Here is a 23,065-nt window from a genome sequence, read left to right on the forward strand (position 1 = left end):
TGTGCTTGAACTTGGGGTATCAATTATGGAAATAGAGTAGAGCATCATTTACAGTGCTCAGGATCTTAAAGCACTAAGTATAAGTCAGTATTGAAATAGTGTTGCTAACATTATCTATCCTTTTTTCTTGCCCGAGGCTATAAACAACCAGTGACAGGCAAGGTTAGATTTATTATGTCTTATGTTTTTCATGTTTCTAAAGTTCTAAGTTACAGAATTGGATGGAAGAACCACAGGGGCCAGGTATTCTAAGCGAGTATGATTTTTTTCCAGTTCCTGGATTTACCATAAGTGATTTCACCATAATCTTAAAATTAGGAGAATCAATGGAACAAAGATAAAATTAAATTAAAATTGATACATTTTAGTGTTCAACTGGATGACTTTAGATAAATGCATATAACTACCTAATGCCTCTTCAGTTACAATATCTAATATTTTCCTATCTCTGACAAGTTCTTATTTTATACCAGATCTCTTAGCTCTCCTACTCTTCATGTACACTGGTCATGCTAGCTGACTTTCAACTCAATCAGTACAGTTTGCTTGTTTTAGACGTGGTTTGTTTTTGGGGTTTTTTTGTTGTGTTTTTTAAGTCAGAATTTCACTACGTCAGTATGGGTGGCCTAGAAATCCCTAAGCAGACCAATCTGGCCTTAAATTCATAGAGATATTCGTCTGCCTCCTGAGTGCTAGGATAAAAGGTATGTTCCATCAGGCCCTGTTTTAGAGCTTTGTATGAATGGAATGATGCTGTGTCTTTTAAAACAATGTTATTACATCTTCATTTACTTAATTTATGTGTGTGCTTCTGTGGATATATGTATAAACCTGCACTTGCCACAACAAATATATAGAAGTCAGTGGACAACTTGTGGGAGTCAGTTTGCATCACACTGATTCAGATATCAAACTAATTTCATCAGTTCTGGCAGTAGGCACCAATACCTACTAAGACATCTTGCTGGTGCATCCTTTCCTGTTTTGACGCTGTTTTTTTCAACCTCTTATATTGAAAAACCAAAAATATTACTATGTGTATCAGTTGTTTCCTTTTATCAATACATAATCTACTGGTTCACGTGTTGGATCTTTATTCTTTTTAAATTATTCATCTGTAATTTGTCACCTGTGGCCATTTATGTCTGAGCCTTCTCATCACTGTTTGTGTTTTTGTTGAATAAACAGGTAGTAGTAAAATTCTTGAGTCATTTGTAAAAATCACCTGAAGTTAAGGTGCTGATGTCATCTTTTTCCTTCCATGAACATGGGAGATGGGCTCATTGGAGAAAACACGTGCTATACATATATGAGAACTGGGTTTCAGCTCTCCAGAATCTACATAAAATCCTGGGTCTGCAGGAAATCCCACCTGTCTGTCATCCCAGCAGCAAGAAGTGAAGACAGGGAGTCCCTGGAGCAAGCTGGCTAGCCAGACTACTCAAAATCCCAAGTTCTAGATTTGGTGAGGTTCTGCCTCAGTTAAAGGTAGAAAGTGATTGACAGAGACAACAGATGTCAGTATCAGGCCTCCACACAACTTCACCTGCACATATTCGTGTGCACATATTTACACACCTCCCACATTTGTACACACACAAAAAGAATACTTTAAATTCTTTTAAATATGCATTTTCTGGTTATTGTACATTACATCCCTGAGCAATCTATACTACATGTTTATTGCTTTTTGATAAGTTGTGTAGTACATTGATTAAAAACAGAATTGCTTATCATTATCATTGTTTCTGTGGTTCAAGAATTTTATAGCAGCTCAGATGGAGTAGTTCTGATTCTCTGTGTCTAAGTGTTATGTTCAGTTTGTTGCTCAGGGTTGCCCTCATTTTAAGTCTTGTCTAGGGAAGGGATTTCTTTTTACCAAGAAGACTGTTGTTGTTGTTGAGTAGCGTCCTTACTTCATCTTATGGGAGTCTCTATAATCTCAGTATCTTTGGTGTTCCCTACAACTATAGAAAAAAGTGGAACTATGTTGCTTTTATGATCTAGTTTTCAGGTCACATGTAGAGAGTACTTTTCTCCCTAGTATGTTTTTTGTGAGTGCCACTACTTTCATAGTTAATGGATCATTTCCTAAGAGCTTGAATTCCCCGGATTGCCGAGGGGGGGTGTCAACCTGAAGGTTGGTTTTTAAGGACTTTCATCCTTTTTTAAGCCTTAATCTTGTGACCAAAAGGATTATTACAATTATTTATTTATTTGTTATTTATTTATGTGTGTATAAACATGCCCCATGTTATTTGTGGAGGTCAGAGGACAACTTGTAAAAGTTGATTCTCTCTTTTCACCATGTGGGTCCAGGGGATGAAACTGGGTCAGGCTTGGCAGCAAGTGCCCTTTCCACTGAGCCACCTACCTAGCCACCCCGCCCCAAAAGAACAAAAATTTTGAGTATGTTACATTTACACAAATAAAAGCGAATCTTTTTTTAAAAAAATTCGGTGAAGATTCTCTGCTTCAGTGTTCACTATAAGCTTTTAATTTCTTTAAATTATATTTTTTTATCTTTTGTTTGATTTTAGAGATGGCATTTTATGCAGTCTAGTTTGTCCTGGAACTTGCTATGTGCCACTGTTCCTTGTTTACAAAATGCTAGAGCTCAAATCTAGGGTGCTTCATGCATACCAGACAAACATTCTACCATCATTCCCTGTCTAAGAATAACATTGATGTTTTTGGAGGGGGAGGGGCTTGGATGCCATAATGGGGACTGTACTGTGGCTACATGTATGCTGTGCTAAGCAAGTGCTCTGTCACTGATTTATTTTGCTCCAGCTCTAAATTATGTTGACTTTTTAAAACTAGACGTTTTTTCAAAATTAACAAAAAATGCATGTCCGTACATTAATAAATTATATAACCAACCAAATTTGGGGTAAAATTAAGCTGTCAAGTAACACAAAAGAATTAGAATAGTAAAAAAAACTTGCTTTCATCTTTAATCATTATATAGAACTTCATGGCTTAGTTTTAGAAAAACTTGATTGAAATGTGTTCTATTTCTTTTAAAGTAAATGGTATAAAAATAATTTGAGGTGCTGGAAAATGGCTCAGCAGTTAAGAGCATTGGTTACTTTTCTAGAGGACCTGGATTTGGCTTCCAGAATCCATATGGTGGTGTACAACAGTCTGTAATTCCTGTTCTAGGGAATCAGACACCCTCTTCTGGTCTCTGCAGGCATCACATAAAGGCTAAACACTCATACCAATAATTTTTTTTAACTAAAGGAAAATTTTGAGATGAACAGGAAACCCAAATAAGTTTATGTAACTTTTTAATCAGTGATCAGATTAGGCTTAATGTTTAGTATGAGATAAAGATTAACTATAAAATCTATTTTTCCACAGGTACTGTCAGAATAGAGATGTTTCGAAATATGCAGAATGCAGAAATCATCAGAAAAATGACTGAAGAATTTGATGAGGTATAATATTCCAATATCTGTACAAATTGATACCGTATACTTTTAAATCTTTAGTAAATATGTTGGTTGTTCCAAAACTTTTTTTTTTGCTTAGTGTTTTAAAGAAGACAATAACATTTATAAAGCCATGAATTAAAGTTAACATCTTGCATTAAGTCTGGCAGTCTCCAATTCCCAACATGAAATGCCAACTTGAAATGCTAACTTGGTTCAATGCTTTAGAGGGAAAATGGTTTATTAGAGGTTGGGTAAGTTTGAGATATATTGTATATAAACCTATCTTAGAGATTATTTATGGTTGTTAGAAATTCGAGTGCAGAAAATTTTGCTTAACTGTATTTAATCAAGCATTTCTCAAATTATGTGGTACAGAATCTTCTCACTTTCTAGACTTTCCACATACTTGTGTGTGTGCTTCTACTTGGAACATGCTACTTGAGTGCTCTAATTTCCATTTAGTGTACATGTTTCTATTCTTATTATTCACAAACTCATCACAATTTTGAGTTTTGATGTATTAAAAGATTCAGAAACACTTTCACACTTTATTTTTTATATTGTATTTATGATAAAGTTATTCTGTGTACTCTCTTAAATCCATCACTTATTCTTCTAATGTATTCTTTTGATTTACAGAAGACTTCTATTTCATGGAAGTTTTTTTTTTTTTTTCAGCATTAACAGAATTGTCTTCTCTAGATTAATTTTTGTGATTAGTTCAGTCTTTTTATTACTAGCAATTTCCATTTGAATAAAGCAATACAAATATGTGATATAACAAACATTCAGATATGTATAATTTAATTGATATCCTTTCCATCAGATAGCCACATTTTCTCTTGCATTTCACACCAAAAGTGTTTTTCATGTTCTCAAGTACAGAAATACTTTGCTAACATCTTTCAGTCTGATTTAGTCATAATCCATAAGAATTGAGTTGTTCTTCATGCGTTTCTGTGTCTTCAGTTCTCTTCTTTCTTTTTTTCTTTTTTGGTTTTTCGAAACGGTTTCTCTGTGTAGCTTTGCACCTTTCCTGGAACTCACTTTGGAGACCACGCTGGCCTTGAACTCACTAAGATCCACCTGCCTCTGCCTCCCAAGTGCTGGGATTAAAGGCATGCACCACCACCGCCCAGCTATTTTTCTTAATTTTTGATATTTTATTTTTATTTTATGTGCATTTGTGTTTTGTTTGCACGTGTGCCGTCTCTCCATCCCCAATTTCTCTCCTTTAATTTTGTGTCCAAATTCCCTCTTAAATTCCCAGGTTTTTTTAATCCATCAGCTTATTATATTTGATCATAAAAACTGATTTTATGTCATTGTTTATAATTTATTTTTCTTTGTTGGTATGAATATCTATATGTGTTTTATATGAAATACTATATTGTTCGGATTCCTAAGACTAGTATCTATGTTAATTAACTTACGAAGAGGAAACTTTTATTGTATGTCTTTTTATTGTTGAGATATAACTCATTGGTAAATAGATTGTCTAGCAAACATAGACCTATATATATATACATATATATATAGTCCCAATAACCGTTCCCCCTATAAAAGGGTCTTTTTAAAGCACACATCTATCTGTTCAGAATATTTATTTGCTTAAACTAGGTCAATTCCTGAATATGGTCTCCAGAATGAAGTTGGGATTCCTTGAACTTCTTTGTGACTTACCAGTTTGGTTGGTCTGTCGGTTGGTTTGCCTTCTCTCTTGCTGGTTATTTTCATGCATTCTCTTTCAGCTTATGCCACCTAAAATAGTGTTGCCATCCTCTTTTTAATGCCTTTGTTTATAGGTTTCTGCTCACTTTATTGTTATCTGGAGTATATTCCATATTTTTCTTCCCTAGTTCTGTCTTCAGAGAATTGATCATTCCTTTTAAGTATTACTTTCCCTTGGAATATTCCTGTTATTTACTAACTCATTCATGTGTCCATATCCTTGTCTCTTTGAGTAAATCAGAAGTTCTTTGAAAGAGAAAGTGTTGTTTGGCTCATTTTTGTGTGTTTAGAGTCTGTAGAGTGCTAAAAACATGTTTGCAAGTCAGTGTGTAGGACAGGGAGGTTATCATGTGGGTAGTTTATTACCTGAAAAAGTGTTTGTAAATACTGTTTGAAGTAGTAGTGATATAGCCATCCTTCTTTGTTTAGTGCTATGGAAATAGTCCAGAATCGTCAGTAGATGCCTGAACTGGTTATTGTATCAAACCTTTTTATATACAGGAGTGCCTCAAGCTGTTTATGAGTTATGTCCATAATCACAGAAGTTGAAAATATCATCATGTTGAGAATTTATCAAATACACGTAGGTGTCTGGACATTGTAGGTTTTATTGTTGTTACTTTGTTTTTTGTTGTTTTTTTAGTGGGGTGAATAATTTTTTGTCTCTTATTTATTTATTTATTTATTTACCCAGGCTAGCTTTATTTATTTGTTTGTTTGTTTGTTTGTTTGTTTTGTGGCCCAGGCTAGCTTAGAATTCCTTACATAACTGACCTCAGTATTGTAGCTCTGTCTCAGAATCCTAGATTCTGGGATTATAGGTGCATGAAGCCTGGTCCCCGTTTCTTTACATTTGCAATTGACTGGCTGTCCAGTTGTGCTTTACTTCTGTTGTACAACATTATGAAATATCAAAGAACATTTTGATAGCCTGTAAAAATAGCCAGATTTAAAACTCGAGGCATAAGCGGTTGAGGAGATAGTTGTGTGCCTTGCAGTGGACTTCATGTTTTGGGGTGGAGGGCATGGTTGAATAGAAGTGTACATGTGCCCTGGCACACTTGGAGAAGTCAGAGACATCTTTGGGTTCAACTCTTCTCTTCTTCTCATTTTTAATATGTATTTTTATTGAAAGTAAAATTTTTTCATACAGTATACTTTGGTCATGGTTTCCCCTCCTCCAATTCCTCCCAGATCCTCTCTGCCTTCCACCCACCCAACTCCACACTCTTTCTTCCTTTCTTTAGAAAACAGACAAACAAGGCTGGGTCATGGTGACACACACCTTTAATCCCAGCACTCATGAGGCAGAGGCAGGCAGATCTCTGTGAGTTTGAGGCCAGCCTGGTCTACAAAGTGATTTTCAGGACAGCCAAGGCTACACCCTGTCTCGAGAAACGCTGTCTCAGGAATAAAGAAAGAAAAGGGGGGGGGAGAGGGAGGGAGGAAGGAAAGAAGGAAGGAAGGAAGGAAGGAAGGAAGGAAGGAAGGAAGGAAGGAAGGAAGGAAGGGAGGGAAAACAAGCAAACAAACAAACCAGAATTTAAAAAACACAAGAAACACAGACAGGGGCTAGAGAGATGGCTCAGAAGTTAAGAGCACTGACTGCTCTTCCAGAGGTCCTGAGTTCAATTCCCAGCAACCACACGGTGGCTCACAACCATCTGTAATGAGATCTGGTGCCCTCTTCTAGCCTACAGTCATACATGCTGTATACATAATAAATAAATCTTGGGGGAAAAAAAGAAACACAGACAGACAAGTAGAAAATTAGTAAGACCAAACCCAAACAACAACAAAATGTAAAGCCCAAAGAAAGCAATATGAGACAGAAAGTCTACAAAACTACCATTGAATTCGTTTTGTTTTGGCCATCTGAGCATGGGACCTACTCTTGGGTGTGAATTATATACCCAGTGAGACTTCAATTGAGAAAACTAACTTTTTCTTTTTGAACAGTTGTCATTTGGACTGGTTATGGATGGGAGCCCATTTCTACTTCTCTCTCTTAGCAATGGTACCCTATCTAGCTGGAACCAATGTAGGCCCTGTGTGTTCTGCCACAGTCTTTGTGAGGTCATATGTTTCAGTTCTGTTGTGTCTGGAAGATAGTGTTTCCATCCCCTCTTGCTCTTACAGTCTTTCTGCTTCTTCTTCCTTGAGCCCTGAGGGGAGAGCTTTGATGAAGACATCTTATCTAGGAGTTAGTGTTCCAGATTAGAGAGTTAAGAAATTTTTGAAATATATACAGACTCTTTTTTGAAAATGACAGTAGTATTTGCAAGTGGTACAAAAACTAAAAGGTTCTAAATGTATAGGTTTTTCAGTCTATTTGGAAAGTGAGGTTTGTGTTCTTTTGTTACTATCATTACTTTTAATGTGCCATAGAGTTCAGATTTCCTTAATGGTAGACCTTTTTGTTTTTGTGCTTTGAGTATCATGAGCTTTTTCTTTTTTAGTCATTTATTTTATTTTAAATTTATTAGAATGGCTTACAGACTGTGGTCCAGCTAGTCCAATAATGGCTGTCTACCCAGGGAAGGTCCAAAAATCCAGTAGTTGTTGAGTCCATGTCTCAGCTGGTTTTCAGTACACACCAGAATTCTCAAAAAGTAGGCTCTAATGCCAGTGAAGGAATGGACTTGAGAGCAAGAGCAAACAGGCTCTTTTATGTTTTTTTATGTAGTATGCTAGCAGAAGGTATAGTCCAGACTAAAGGTAGATCTTACCACCTCAAAAGAGCTGGGTTAAAAGTGGGTCTTCCAACTTCAAATGGTTTAATTAAAAACTCCCTCACCGGTGTACCCCTCTGCTCAGGTTTTAGTTAGTTCCAGATGTAGTCAAGTTGACAACCAAGAATAGCAGCCACTGTGATCTTTCTTGCCTCTCTGTGATGTTCTCTGAGTTACTGATGTAGAAGCTGTGTTGCAGTTGTATCCACTGATGTTGGAGTCCCCATGATCTTTTGATGTGTTACAGTTCCTATAATGGCTTCCTTTTGCTGTATTGGGAATCTTCTTTGGTGAGGGGCAATTTATTGGTGGGTTTTTCCTATTAAGGCTACACCTCAAGAGACTTCTGCACTGCCACAGAAGAAATCACTTCCTCAGCTTTTCTCCTACAAGTTGCATTACAGTGTTGCTTGCTGCCTGGTACCAATAGTAACATTTATTCATGGTCCTGCCTGGGTCTGAATGGTACCCTGTGTGTCTAGAGCCACTTAAGTACCCTTTCAGCTTTTTGTTCCTCCGTTCTGTAGCAGGCAGTCTCTTGCTTTTGTCTTCTAGACAAAAGGGGAGTTTCCTGTCTCTCTTCAAGCTAACAGCTCTTTGGTTGATATCAAATGATACAGATGCAGAGCCCAAGGCAGTATTTTTTTCTCCTTCTCTTCTGGTCTAGAGGCTCTTATTTCTCTTCTCTGTTATGATGGATCTTGGCTTCTGCCCTGGTTTTGATGCATTTGCTGCTCCCTATACCAGAGCCCATCAGATTAAGGCTTTTGATTTATGCAACAAAAAGATCTAAACAAGCAAGCTGGGCTCCTTGCTTTCCAGTTGAAGATTACCACTTACTAACCTGTTTCACCACAAGTAAAAGTCCTCTTGTTCCCCTGCCTTGTTCCTAGATTTTGTTATTGGAAACAGTTTTGATTGAGCACAAACTTTTTACTTTCCCACACTGACAAGCTAGAACACACTTGGCCTTTGACTTGGCTTTACCTTTTAGTTGATTTCTTCTTACCTACCTTGGTTGTTGCTACCACTCTGCCCTTTCAATTTAGTTTCAACTCTTCTCTCCCCTCCCCTTCTCCCTCTCAGTTTTTGAGAAAGGGTTTTGTTGTTGTTGTTGTTGTCGTTTTGTTCGTATTTCATACTGCCCTCAAATTCCCAAATCCTTTAGGTAAAAATCCAGTATTAAGATTTCAGTCTTATACCACCATATCTATCCCTCCTTTTATGTATTTTCTTAAATGTTTTAAGCTGGAGAAAGAAGACCTTTAGTGTTAGGCTCAACTATTGATTTTGTGATTTAAACAAAGTCACACAATTTACCAAGAGCCCATCCTGTGTTTTTCTTTTAAAGAAGTTAATAAATCTGCTTTATGAAATAGAATTATTATCAAATTTATTGTAAAATTTGAAGAAAAGAGCTTGGCGTGTGAAAGGTCAATTTTAGGCTTCTTTATGAAATGCTACAATTTTTAAAAATATTCGTTCTTCAAAATTTGATTTAGAAATGCTGAGAAATGCCATGCTGACTTGCTGAGATATTTCAGTGGGTAAAAAGGACTACCAAGCCTGCTGATATGAGTTTAGTATCTAGAAGCCACATGACAGAAGGAGATAGCCAACACTAGCAAACTGTCTTTTGACTCCCATATTTGCATTGTGGCATGCATGTGTTGGGTATGTCTGTCTATCTGCCACTTCTCTCAGTAAATGAATAAAAAAATGTAAAAGGCTATGTTGACAGATGTATCTTAATTACTTCCTTTATATTCAACAGTAAATATTCTTTTTAAACTATTATTTTTCAGTTTCTGTTTCAAATTATTTTTATAAAAATGTAAACACATAAATTGGAACTGTTACTTTTATTAAGAATCTTAGAATAATGAAGTAAACACTGATTTTAACGTGATAGTTTTGAGCACATTAAGATTTGTGCATGTTTAAAGCAAAAACATTAATACTATTAATGTGCCCATGAGAGACATTTTTTCAGTCTACATGTATTTAGAAATAAAATATTCTTTTGTATGTAGCAATAAAAATCTGATCTGTTATCTTGTGATACTTAATAAGTTCTTTTTACACCTTCTAGGACAGTGGTGACTACCCCCTTACCATGCCTGGCCCTCAGTGGAAAAAATTCCGTTCCAATTTTTGTGAATTTATTGGAGTCCTGATTCGGCAGTGTCAGTATAGCATAATTTATGATGAATATATGATGGACACCGTAATCTCCCTTTTGACTGGTTTATCAGATTCCCAGGTCAGAGCTTTTAGGCATACAAGTACCCTTGCTGGTAAGTAACCAATGTCTTCTTTGCTTTTCATTGAGTTTGCCAAATTTTGTTTTATTGTAACCAAACTTTTCTTTGATGTAAGGTTAATTTAGTTTTTGCTTGGAATTTATCTACATAGTTAATTTTCATACTTGGTATTTGACAGCCTGAAAAATAAAATTTGAAAATAGCTGTCCAATATCTATAAATGTCTGTTGATCTTCTTTTATCTGTGTTTTTCAGACTTTTATTTTCAATATACTGAATTACAAGTGTTTGCATGCCAATATACAAATATGCTTTGAACATATTCCCCCATTACACCCAAGCCAAAGAAATTTTAAGAGACCATTATGCCATGTGCTTTGGTAAAACACAAGTAATAATAGTTGTTGGGGTTGTTTTTGTTTGTTTGTTTGTATTTAGACAAGGTCTCACTATGTAACTTTAGCTTACCTGGAGCTTTGTATGTAGACCCGGCTGGCCTCCAATTCAGCTTCCTGATTGCTGGGATTAAAGTCCTGGGGCCCTTCCCCATCAATCACTTAGAGCCTGATCTAAATTGAGGCTCTCTCTTCTGAGGTAACTTTAGCTTGTATCAAGTTGACATAAAACAGTACTGTATGGTCTCTCACTCTGCATAATATCTGGCTGTGGGTCTCTTTATTTGTTCCTGTCTGCTGCAAAAGGAAGCTTCTCTAATGATGGCTGAGCAAGGCACTGATCTATCATTATAGCAGAATGTCATTAGGAGTCATGTATTATTATGTAATCTTTTTAGAGCATTATTATTTGTTTTTACCCTAGTTCCCTGATCTACCTATTCTCATGTTCTTGATCTCCCAAGAAGTGTGGAGTATGGGTTCCAGCTTGTGGAATGGGCTTTAAATGAAAGCACATATTTGTAGTTGGATTTTTTGGGAGCTGCCAGCTCACAAATGACACAGAGACTTACTATTAACTATGAAACCTTGGCCATTAGCTTAGGCTTGTCCCACTAGCCCTTTTTTTTTAATATTTATTTATTTATCTATTATGTATACAGCATGTATGATTGCAGGCCAGAAGAGGGCACCAGATCTCATTACAGATGGTTGTGAGCCACCATGTGGTTGCTGGGAATTGAACTCAGGACCTCTGGAAGAGCAGTCAGTGCTCTTAACCTCTGAGCCATCTCTCCAGCCCCCCCCCCCCAGCTCTTATAACTTAAATTAACCTGCTTTTATTAATCTACCTTTTACCTTGTGGCCTTTGCTTTTCTTTCATTCTGTATGTCTGACTCTTCCATGTCTCATTGGCATCTCCATAACCTTAATTTTTCTCCTCCTCCTTTTTCTCCCTGTCCAGAAGTGTCGCCTAGATCTCCTACCTAGCTATTGGCCATTCAGCCTTTTATTACACCAATTACAGCAATATACCTTCACATAGTGTACAAAAATCCCACAACAGATATTGGTTGGTTACTCCCACAAGCTTTGTTCTACCATTGCACTAGCATGTGTTGCAGGCAGGAAACCATGGTAAATCAAAGGGTTTGTGGTTGGCTTGGAGTTTATGTTTCTTATTTGCATTTAGAGTACTGTCATGTACCAAAGACATTGTAACACAGGGATGAAGGCTTTATGTAGACACTGGCTCGACTGCTCCTCATTCATTGAGTTGTGTAGGTGTTGTCTTCAACAATAGGGCCTCCCCATCAATTTGTTGAGAGCAACCTGTAGTCTTGGCAACAGCCTCTGTTGTTTGGGGGTTCCTAAGGGAACCCTTTGGCCAACATTCCAATTAGTTGTAACCCAGTCCTTGTACTGGAAGCTTTATTTGGTGACAAGAGCTACCCAGTTTGGGCACTGTCTTCCTCATTATTTGGTGATTTCATTTAGATCACCTTCATATATGTCTATATTTTAGAAATTGTTTACAGCACTAGGATTCCATACTACCCCTCAAATGACCCTTAATTTTAACTGTCTCTCCATGTATTCTCTCCCTTGTCCCCCTCTTCCCTCCCTCTCTCTACTTGATCCTCCCCAACAATGCATAATTGTCTATTCTATTTCCCTTTCCTAGGGGAGCCTATCTGACATGTTCCCCTCCCACCATCCTTTATACCTCCCCTTGGTTTGTAGCTTGGTTATCATTAGCAGCCAGTGTCCACGTATAAGGAAATACACACTGTAGTTGTCGCTTTGAGTCTAGGATCCTTCACTCAGGATGATTTTTCTCCATTTACCTATGAATTCCATATTTTATATTTTTAATTTATGATACTCCATTATATATATCACATCTTCCTTATTTATTTATCTGTTGAGAAACATCTAGGTTGTTTCCAATTTCTGTTTGTTATGAATGGAGCAGCAATGAACATTGGTTATGTGCCAAAGAGTGGTATAGCTGGATCTTAAGAGAGATCAATTCCCATCTTTCTGAGGCATTGCACACTGATTTCCATAGTAGCTGTACAAGTTTGTAGTCCCATAATGGATGGGGATTTCCCTTACTCCACATCCTCACCAGCATGAGCCAGAACTTGTTTTATTGATTTTAGCCATTCTGATAAGCGTGAGGTGAAATCTCAAAATAGTTTTGATTTTCATTTCCTTGATGACTAGGGACGTTGAACCTTTCTTTAAGCGTTTCTCAGCTATTTACATTTCCTCTATTGACAATTCTCTATTTAGATCTATACCCCATTTTTTAATTGGGTTCTTTTCTTGGTATATAGTTTTTGAGTTCTTTATATGTTTTGGATATTAGACCTTTAACAAATGTTGATAAAAAATAATAAAAAGTTGGTAAAAAAATATATTTCCATTTTATAGCCTGCTATTTTGTACAAATGACAGTGTCCTTTGCTTACAAGAACTTTTCAGTTTCACAAGGTCTCGTTTATTACTTGTTGATCTTCGTGCCAATACTAACAGTGTTTTGTTCAGAAAGTCTTTTCCTGTTTCAGTGGGTTCAAGGCTATTCCCTACTTTCTCTTCTATCAGGTTTAGTATGTCTGGTTTTAGGTTGAGGTCTTTGATCTACTTGGAATTGAGTTTTATAAGGTGATAAGTATGTGGGTCTACTTGGATTGTTCTACATACAGCCATTCTGTTTAACCAACAACATTTGTTAAAAGATGCTATCCTTTTTCCCCCAATGTGTATTTCTGGCTTTACAAAAATCAGATTTTCATAAGTGTGTATATTTATATCAGGGTCTTCAATTTGATTCCATTGACCAACATGTCTGGTTTTGTGCTAATACTATTCCATTTTTATTACGATAGCTCTATAGTATAGCTTGAAATTAGGAATGGTGATACCTTCAGCAATTTTTTTTATTTTTCAGGATTGCTCCAGCTATTCTGGTTTTTGTTTGTGTGTTTTTATAGAAATTTTTAAAATTTCAAATTCTGTGAAGAATTGTTTTGGAATTTTGATGGGGATTGTATTTAATCTGTAGATTACTTTGGTAGGGTGCTAATTTTACTATATTAATCTGAAAGATCCAAGAGCATGGGAGATCTTTCAATCTTCTGATACCTTCTTCAATTTCTTTCTTCAAAGTATTTCACTTGCTTGATTAGAGTTACTCCAAGATATTTTATATTATTTGAGGCTCTTTCTCAGTCCATTTGTCTTTTGTATATAGGAAGGCTACTGGATTTTGTGCGTTAATTCTGTATCTAGCTACTTTGATGAAAGTGTTTGTCAGCTGTGGGAGTTCCCTAGTAGAATTTTTAGGGTCATTTATGTGTAGTATCATATCATCTGCACATAAAGATACTTTGACTTCTTCCTTTTCAATTTGTATCCCCTTGAATTCCTTTAGTTGTTTCATTGCTTTAGCTAAGACTTCAAGTACTATATTGAGTAAGTATGGAGAGAGCAGACAATATTGTCTTATTCCTGATTTTGGTGGCACTGTTTGAGTTTCTCTCAATAAAAGTTGATGTTGGCTATGGGCTTACTGTATATTGCCTTTATTATTTTGCCCTATGTCCCTTGTACCGTTAATCTGTCGAGGGATTTTATCATGAAAGTGTGTTGGATTTTGTCAAAGGTCTTTTCTGAATCCAATGAGATGATTGTGTGTTTTTTCTTTCTTTTTGTTTACATGGTAGATTATATTTATTGATTTTCATATATATTGACCCATCCTTGCGTCTCTGGGATGAAGCCTACTTGATCATGGTAGATGATCTTGTTGATGTGTTCTTGGATTTGGTTTGCGAATATTTTACTGATAATTTTTGCATCTATGATCATAAGGGAAAAATGGTTTATAATTCTCTTTCATTGTTGGATCCTTATATGGTTTAGGTATCAGGGCACCTGTAGACTCAAAAAACAAATTGAGCAATGTTCCTTATATTTCAATTTTGCGGAATAATTTGGGGATATTAGCTTTCGCTCTTTTTTGAAAATTTGATAGAATTATGCTCTAAAAACCACCTGGCCCTGGGCTTTTTTGGTTGAAAGACTTCTCATGACTGCTTCTCTTTCACTAGGTGTTATAGGTCTGTTTAAATTTCTTATCAGATTTCCATTTAATTTTTGCAAGTGGTATGTATTAAGAAAATTATCCATTTCTTTTAAATTTTCCAAATGGGTAGAATATATATGTTTTTAAAGTACATCCATAAGAGTCTATATATCCCTCTTTCATCTCTAATTTTGTTAGTTTGGATATTCTCTCTCCACCTCTTAGTTAATTTGGTTGAGGGTTTGTCAATCTTAGTGATTTTTCTCAAGAAACCAAACTCTTTGTTTCACTGATTCATTGTTTTGTTTGTTTCTAGCATATTGATTTCTGCCCTGAGTTTGATTATTTCTTACCATCTATTCCTTTGGGATGAGTTTCTTATTTTAGTTCTAGAGCTTTTGGGTATACTGTTTAGTTACTAATATGAGATCTCTCCAATTTTATATGTAGGTACTTAACTATAATCTGTCTCTTAGGGCCACCTTCATTGTGTCCTATTAGTTTTGGTATGGTGTGTATTCATTTTTATTCAATTCTAAAAAGTCTTTAATTTCTTTCTGATCCATTTTTTGTTCCATTGTGAGTAGTTCTGTTTCCATGACTTTGTAAACTTTCTATTGTTTCTGTTGTTGATACCCAGTTTCAATCCATGGTGGACAGACAGGATGCAAGGTGTTATTTCAGTTTTCTTATATCTGTTGAGACTTGCTTTGTGTCCTTGTGTGTGGTCAATTTTCGAGAAAATTCCATGAGGTGCAGAGAAAGTGGTACATTCTTTTGTGTTCGGGTGAAATGTTCTGTAAATATCTGTTATGTCCATTTGGTTTATAACATTAGTTGGCTCCAACATTTCTCTGTTCAGTTTCTGTGTGGATGACCTGTCTATTGGTGTGAGTGGGTTAGGATCAATATGTGATTTAAGCTGTATTAGTGTTTCCTTGGTGAACTTGGGAACCCCTGTGTTTGGTACTTACATACTAAAAATTTCAGTGTAGGATTCCTTTAATTTGGTTTTATCACAGAGTGTCTTATTTTCTCCATGTATTGCGATTGAAAGTTTTGCTGGGTGTAGTATTCTGCGCTTGCTGGCATCTGTGGTCTGGTAGATTCTGTGAATATCTGCCTATGCCCTTCTGGATTTTAGAGTCTCCATTGAGAAGTCAGATATTTTTCTAATAGATTTGTCTTTATATGTTTGTCTTTTTCCCTTGTAACTTTTAGTATTGTTTCTTTGTTCTGTACATTTACTGTTTTGATCATTATGTGCCAAGAAAACTTTTTTTCTGTTCTATATATTTGATGTTCTGTATACTACTTATACCTTGATAAGCATCTCCTTTAGGTTAGAGAAATTTTCTTCATAATTTTGTTGAAAATATTTTCTGTGCCTTTGACCTGGCTTTCTTCTCTTTCCTCTATTCATCTGATTCTTGGATTTGGTCTTTTCATAATGTCCTAAATTTCCTGAATGTTTTATGCCTTGATTTTTTTTTTTTTTAGATTTAACATTTTATTTGTTCAAAAAAAGATTCATTTCCTCTATCATGTCTTCAATGCCTGTGATTTTCTCTTTCATCTCTTGTATTCTGTTGATGGAGTTTATCTTCGTATCTGTTCAAGTGCTAAATTTTTCATTTCCAAATTTATCTCAGTTTGACTTTTTTTGTTGATTGTGTTTCCACTTTTAGGTCTTGAACTGTTTTATTCATTTCCTTGCACTGTTTATGTTTTTAAAGATTTCCTTAAGGGATTTTTTTTTCCATTTTCTCCTTAAGGACCTGTATATTATGTTCATAAAGGCTATTTTAAGGTCTGTGTCTTGTGCTTCAGTTATATTGGAGTACTCAGGGCCTTCTGTGGTCAAGTTGCTGGCCTCTAGTGTACACATATGTCCTGACTGTTACTGTGTTTTTCTTTGGTATTTAGGCATCTGGATTTGGGAAGATTATAATTATAGGTGCTGATATACATCCAGTCTTGTCTTAGGTGGGTGTTTACTGTTTTCTTGGTTTCTGTTTCCCTCTCTGGTTCTTCAGAGAGTATATGTGCTACCTCTTAGGAAATTTCTGGGATTCTGATATGTGTGGTTACTAATGGTTCCAGGTAAAATTTGTTTGTTCAAGCTGACAATTAGGAATGGGGTTGGGCTAACAGAGGTGGGCTATAGGGAGCCTCACATGAGGGAGACAAACAGGGTGTTCCACCAAGATCTTTTTAGTTTCCTTGGGATGAGGTTAGGATGAGGAAAGACTACAAAAGGTAGTCTGCTATAAAGTTAGGGATGAGATTGAATAGAATTTGGAGGAGAGAGAGAGCTGAAAATCTACAGTTAGCCTTTTGTTTCCCTGGCTGGAGTTGCCTGTGGGTTCCCAGGGGATACCTACTGGAAGTAGGGAACCTGGGATAAAGCAGAGTGAGGGCAAGGAATTTTGAAGGGTAAGGTCTGTGTGATCCACTGGAGATGGGGCGGGTGGGGTGAGGGGGTAAGGGAAGCTGTATTAGGTGGTTTGCTGCAGAGCTGTAAATAAGACTTGGGTATTGGGTTTGGAGGAGAGGAGCTAGATGAAGATCTACAGTTAGCCTGCTTGCTTCCTAGGCCAGAATTGCCTTTTATTAGTTACATTTGAATAACAGAAAGATATTAGGTATTGAAAATTAGAATGTATTAAACATTGTTTTTATTCCAAGTTCTTATATTTTTGGTTGTGATCCTAGCCTTTAACGGTTGAGCCATCTCTCCAGCCCTTATTTCAAGTTCTAAGGGTAGACTCTATTCAGTGATTCCTCAATAATATATCTGTAATTACCATTATTTCTACACTAAATACTCATTTCTCCAAAGCTCAGTTGTATAAAATTTCAGATAATAGCCACCTCCTTTGAACAAATGGCTTTCTCAGAACTTAATTCTAGTTGGGCAGTAATTAACCATTTTAATGGTATATATACGAAGCATAGAATAAAAGTAATCATTTTTATTCACTTTACAAGACACATCTTGCGGACTAGGTAAGATGGGCAGGAGCATTTAATCTTCTGCTTCAAAGACTATTTGCATGGCCAATTACAAGCCAGTTATGGCCAGATATGATTATCAGTGATGGAATAAAATGATCTCTGACCTTGCTTCTGTCTTAGCTGAGAAGAAAGACAATCAGGTTAGTTATTTTCAGGGTAAGCATATGAGTTCCATAGCATCTCAAGTTTCCTAGGTGATTTTTATCAATAGCACTTTCAGTCTGTCTTCCAAATATCCAAAACTTTTCTTATGAATTAAGTTGTGTTTCTATTGTCAGTCTTTTATGTCTTATGTCTTACATTCGATGTATAGTATTATTACATTTCTATAAAGGTTTTCAGCACTTCACAGTTCTTCGGTTCTAGAAGTCTCACAGTTACACATTCTCTTTCTGTTGGAAATAAACACTCTTTTTGGAAGGCATTTTATTAAGTTGAAACAGACTTTTAGCAGTTATGTATTATATACCTCTCTCAGTTATCTTTATTTAACCATACTACCATGTTAGATACATTTAGTAAAGGAGATTCATATTTCAGAATAGTTTTTATTTTTTTTTTTTCAAAGCAAGGAAAGATAACTCCTCATTTTATTTTGACTTCTCTTAGTGTCTGTATATCAGGGTTCCCCTGTCCTCCCCCTTCCCGCCCCCCCCCCCACCTTCCCCCTGCCCCTCCCCTCCATTCCCATGTCCTCCAGGACCAAGACACCCCTGGGGACTCATTTAAACCTGGTGGATTCAGTACAGGCAGGTCCAGTCCCCTCCTTCCAGGCTGAGCATGTGTCCCTGTGTACACCCAAGGTTCCAAACAGCCAGCTCATGCACCAAGGACAAGTCCCGGTCCCATAGTCTGGGAGCCTCCCAAACAGATCAAGCTATTCAATTGTCTCACTTATCCAGAGGGCCTGATCCAGCTGGGGGCTCCATAGCCGTTGGTTCATAATTCATGTGCTTCCATTTGATTGGCTATTTGTCCCTGTGCTTTTTGCTATCTTGCAACAATTGAAAAGGTCTTCACCAACCCCACATCTGACAGAGGGCTGATATCTAGAATATATAAAGAACTCAAGAAATTAGACATCAAAATGCCCAACAGTCCAATTAAGAAATGGGCTATAGAACTAAACAGAGAATTCTCCACAGAGGAAGTTCAAATGGCTGAAAGACATTTAAGGAATTGCTCAACATCCCTAATTATCCAGGAAATGCAAATCAAAACGACTCTGAGATACCACCTTACACCTGTCAGAGTGGCTAAGATCAAAAACACAGAAGACAGCTTATGCTGGAGAGGATGTGGAGCAAGGGGAACTCTCCTCCACTGCTGGTGGGAATGCAAGCTTGTACAGCCACTTTGGAAATCAATATGGCGCTTCCTTAGAAAATTGGGAATCCATCTCCCCCAAGATCCAGCTGTAGCACTCTTGAGCATATATCCAAGGAATGCGCAATCACCACAAGGGCATCTTCTCAGCTATGTTCATATCAGCATTGTTTGTAATAGCCAGAACCTGGAAACAACCTAGATGCCCTTCAACTGAAGAATGGATAAAGAAAATATGGTACATATACACAATGGAGTACTACTCAGCAGAGAAAAACAATGACATCATGAGGTTTGCAGGCAAATGGATGGATCTAGAAAAGATCATCCTGAGTGAGGTAACCCAGACTCAGAAGGACAAACATGGTATGTACTCACTCATAGGAGGATACTACATGTAAAACAAAGTTGACTAGACTGCTACACAACTCCAGGGAGGCTACCTAGAAAACGGGACCCTAGGAAAGACCCAGGGATCACCCAATGACAGAGAAATGGATGAGATCTACATGAACAGCCTGGATGACAGAGGGAGTAATGAAGGGCAAGATTTGAGGGAAAGAAAGCTTAGGGGAGCAGGAGATCCCAGCTGGATCAAGAACAGAAAGCGAGAACGAGGAATAAGACCATGATAAATGAAGACCACATGAGAACAGGAATAGGCAGAGTGCTGGAGAGGTCCCCAGAAATCCACAATGATATATCCTCTGTAGACTGCTGGCAGTGGTCGAGGGAGGGCCTGATCTGACCTAGTCTGGTGATCAGATGACTAAACACCCTTGGAACTCTCATCCAATAACTGATGGAAGTGGATGCAGAGATCCTCAGCCAGGCCCCAGGTGGAGCTCCAGGTGTCCAACTGTCGAGAAGGAGGAGGGACTGCAAGTTTTTATTTATTTTTCACCTTAAGATATTAATACCTTGGTTTGTACTTTAAGTAGCTATCTCAGTTGGACATTATCAGAACATGGTTCTCACTACCTTCCCTTGGACTGAAATGTAATTATTGAATGTTTCTGAGTTCCTCGGAGGAAAATAACTTATTCTACCTATAGTTACCATGCTTTTTCTAACCCTTGATTTGTTGTTAATGTTCTCTGTTCATCATCCTGCTATGTTTATGTAGTAATATATTTGTGATTTAGGACTATATTTATTTTGTGGATTCATTGAAAATGAAAATCATTTCTCCTGCAACATTACATGGCTTTCCCATTTGTACTCTGCAAGTTTACCATAAGGTTTTATTTCTATATATTACTTATATAATTAAAAGTATTATCAACATCCTTCTCATAAAAATCCCAATTGCCCTGTTTCCAAACAGTTTTGTCAGACATCAGCTGTGTCCTTATAAGGCTGTAGCCACCTAATCATGTTGTTTTTAATGCTTGTGGCGCTTAGTATTCTTTAGGTCTCCACAACATTCTTTGCCTTTTGATATCCAATAGTCAGGTCAGACCTAGGAGAAATACCTTTAATAACAAAGTAAAAGAAAAGATTATGTACTTCCAATATATAGTGATTAGAGTCAATATTCCCATTTACAAAGAGAAAAATAGGGGAATAGAAAGGAGAGATCAGACTAAAGAAAAACTGAAAGCAAATTACACATTACATGCTAAAGCTCCATGCCTCGGTTCCAGAGTATACTCTGGTAGAATTCATGTTCTAAAGACAAGGGTGGAAGTTGTAGCTTCCCTGCTGCTTTTCTGGGCTGATTTTGTACATTGCCTGCAGCCTCTCTTGGCAAGTTCGCTTTAGCTTCTGGATTCTCCAGGGAAGCTTCAGCTTCATTGTAAACAAACATCTTCATGCTTCTCTCTGTCAGGACTGCATGCAAAAACTTGGGCCTTGCTACTTTGCTACTTAACTTGCCATGCTTTCCTTTGAAATTTCAGTAGAGGTCTTTATGATCTCGTAATTGTGGTGTTTCACATGCCTCTAAATCCATTTTTACCAGGACAGGGTCTGTTGCCGTATCTGGGCTTACCTGAACCATGGGTTTATCAGCTACCCAGAACCTTGTGAACTGAACAAAGGGAGTTGACTCCCTGGGAAACAGTTCTCTAGACCTGTCCCAGAAATAGTCAGAGCTATTTCTTTTCCAAATGACTCTTCCCTGGAGTGTTTTCAAAACAACTTTATTTCTTCTCTGAGCCCTAATGCCCTTCCTGATTACTAGGATACTCTGAGGCACTCTTATTGTCCTGGTCTTGGCACTTGGCCTCTTGTTGCCAGTGGTTACCTCACCATCTTTGGTAATGCCTTTTCTTGCAGTTCTTTTCTGGCCATATTGCAGGTTTTTCTAATATTTTCTTCTGTGCTTATTTTTGAAGTCTTATTTTCACTCTACATTTTCCTAAAATCACCCAGTAATACTTGTACTTCTGCCAGAATGCTAAGGTGCCTTGACATTTTCTTATCACCTTTTAAGCGTCACCTATCCTGCAGTCTTGGGTGAGAAACAAAATGCAGCAAAATTCTTCCATATAATGGCCTATAATTCAGTTTCCAATAGATTCTGAATCTTCATCTGAAACCTTATCAACATAGTGTTCACAATTTTAACAGCATTCTGTCTGCTCTGAGCTTGTGCCAGAATTGCCTGTTCTATCTATTTATAACATTCTAGGCTCTCTCTATTCTGTTCTATGATAATTTTACAAACTAGTTCCTAAGGCTTCTCAGATAAACAGGTATACAGAATCAGCAGAGTTCTCATGATCTTAGCATTAATTCTGTGTTAGTAAGCTTTCCATTACGATAGCAAAATACCCAAGATAATCAGACTGTAAAGGTAAAGGCTTATTTGCAGTTTTATATGTTCCAGTTCATGATAGATTGGTTATGTAGGGTTGAGCCACTAGTAACACATATGAGAGCATGTAGCACTAGCTAAAAGCATAGACCACAAAGCCAGGGTTCAAAAGAGATTAGGCTTCATGATTGATTTAAAGCACACTGCTAATGACTATTAGGCTACTTGCTAAAGATTTGAACATCTGCAGAGAACAGCAGCACATATACCTTTGCCGCTGATGTTCAACATAGCATATATCTTCTGTCTTTTCTTTCTTAGAATGTAAAAATCATTGGTAAACCTGTTTGGCTTTATTCTGTTTTTGTTTGTTTGTAAATAGGACATAGAACATTATTCACTGTCTGCTGTATATCCATAGATAAATAGGGAGCACCACACAAGCATCTCTGGAACTGTGTAGTAAAAACAGGTTTTAAGTTAACAATCTGTCATTTCCTAGTGATTTTACAAAATACTGTAAAATGAATTTCAAGAAAATGAAATATATTATTAATTTCATTTTATTATGGCATTCAACAGACATGGATTGAAATGACTATGAGGTTGGTATTAATTTCAAAGCACATTCTACTTTTTAATAATATGCTTAATTGTATGAACTTTTTCTTAAAATAAGCTTAACCATAAAACTTATTGTCAGAACTTTTTTGCATATGGCATTCTGAATACCACTGTGGAAGGACATGTTCATTATTCTGTAATAACACTTAAAATTTAAAAGGTGAATGAATCTTCTCTTTGACATAGGGTTTACTTGAAAGCCTGTGACACATTTTTTAAAGCTGAATTCCATTAGTAACAATATCAAAACTAAAATAATTATGGTCAGGATATAGCATAAGACCTATGTTATACTTATCATGTAAAATTGGAAGTCAGTGGACAATTCTTGTTTGGGTTGAATAATTAATTGTATGGGTTGAGAAATACTTTAAAGAACAAACACTACTATACTACATCTGGTAATGCCTGGAGATAATGTGTTAGTCATTTTGTAGTTTTTGTTTGTTTTAATATTTTGATTATTGTTTATCTGGGCAGGAAGAAGGTCATTGGGTAATGATAGACTTTGGGATCTGAGTTCATGAGGAGATACAGCTGAAAGAATATGTCATTAAATTTGGGGAAAGCTGTGTCTTATCTTCTACTTGTGAATTCCAGCTAAAATTAGTTTTAATGACTCTCAACTCCTTCATTTTCAAGTTATTTTGTTTTATAAATGTAGGTGTTTGTTTTGTGCTC

General features: G+C 36.6%; 1 protein-coding gene across 1 annotated transcript in view; it reads left to right on the top strand.

Moving 5' to 3' along the window:
- The window catches only part of Stag1 (stromal antigen 1), a 346,634-nt gene that overhangs the window by 163,372 nt on the left and 160,197 nt on the right, over nt 1-23,065 (top strand). Inside the window, exons 6-7 of the mRNA XM_036192569.1 lie at nt 3,367-3,443; nt 9,996-10,200. Of these exons, the coding sequence (XP_036048462.1) occupies nt 3,367-3,443; nt 9,996-10,200 (282 nt within the window). The remainder of the gene's footprint in view (nt 1-3,366; nt 3,444-9,995; nt 10,201-23,065) is intronic.

Source organism: Onychomys torridus, chromosome 7, assembly GCF_903995425.1.
Source record: "Onychomys torridus chromosome 7, mOncTor1.1, whole genome shotgun sequence".
NCBI classification, from domain to species: domain Eukaryota; kingdom Metazoa; phylum Chordata; class Mammalia; order Rodentia; family Cricetidae; genus Onychomys; species Onychomys torridus.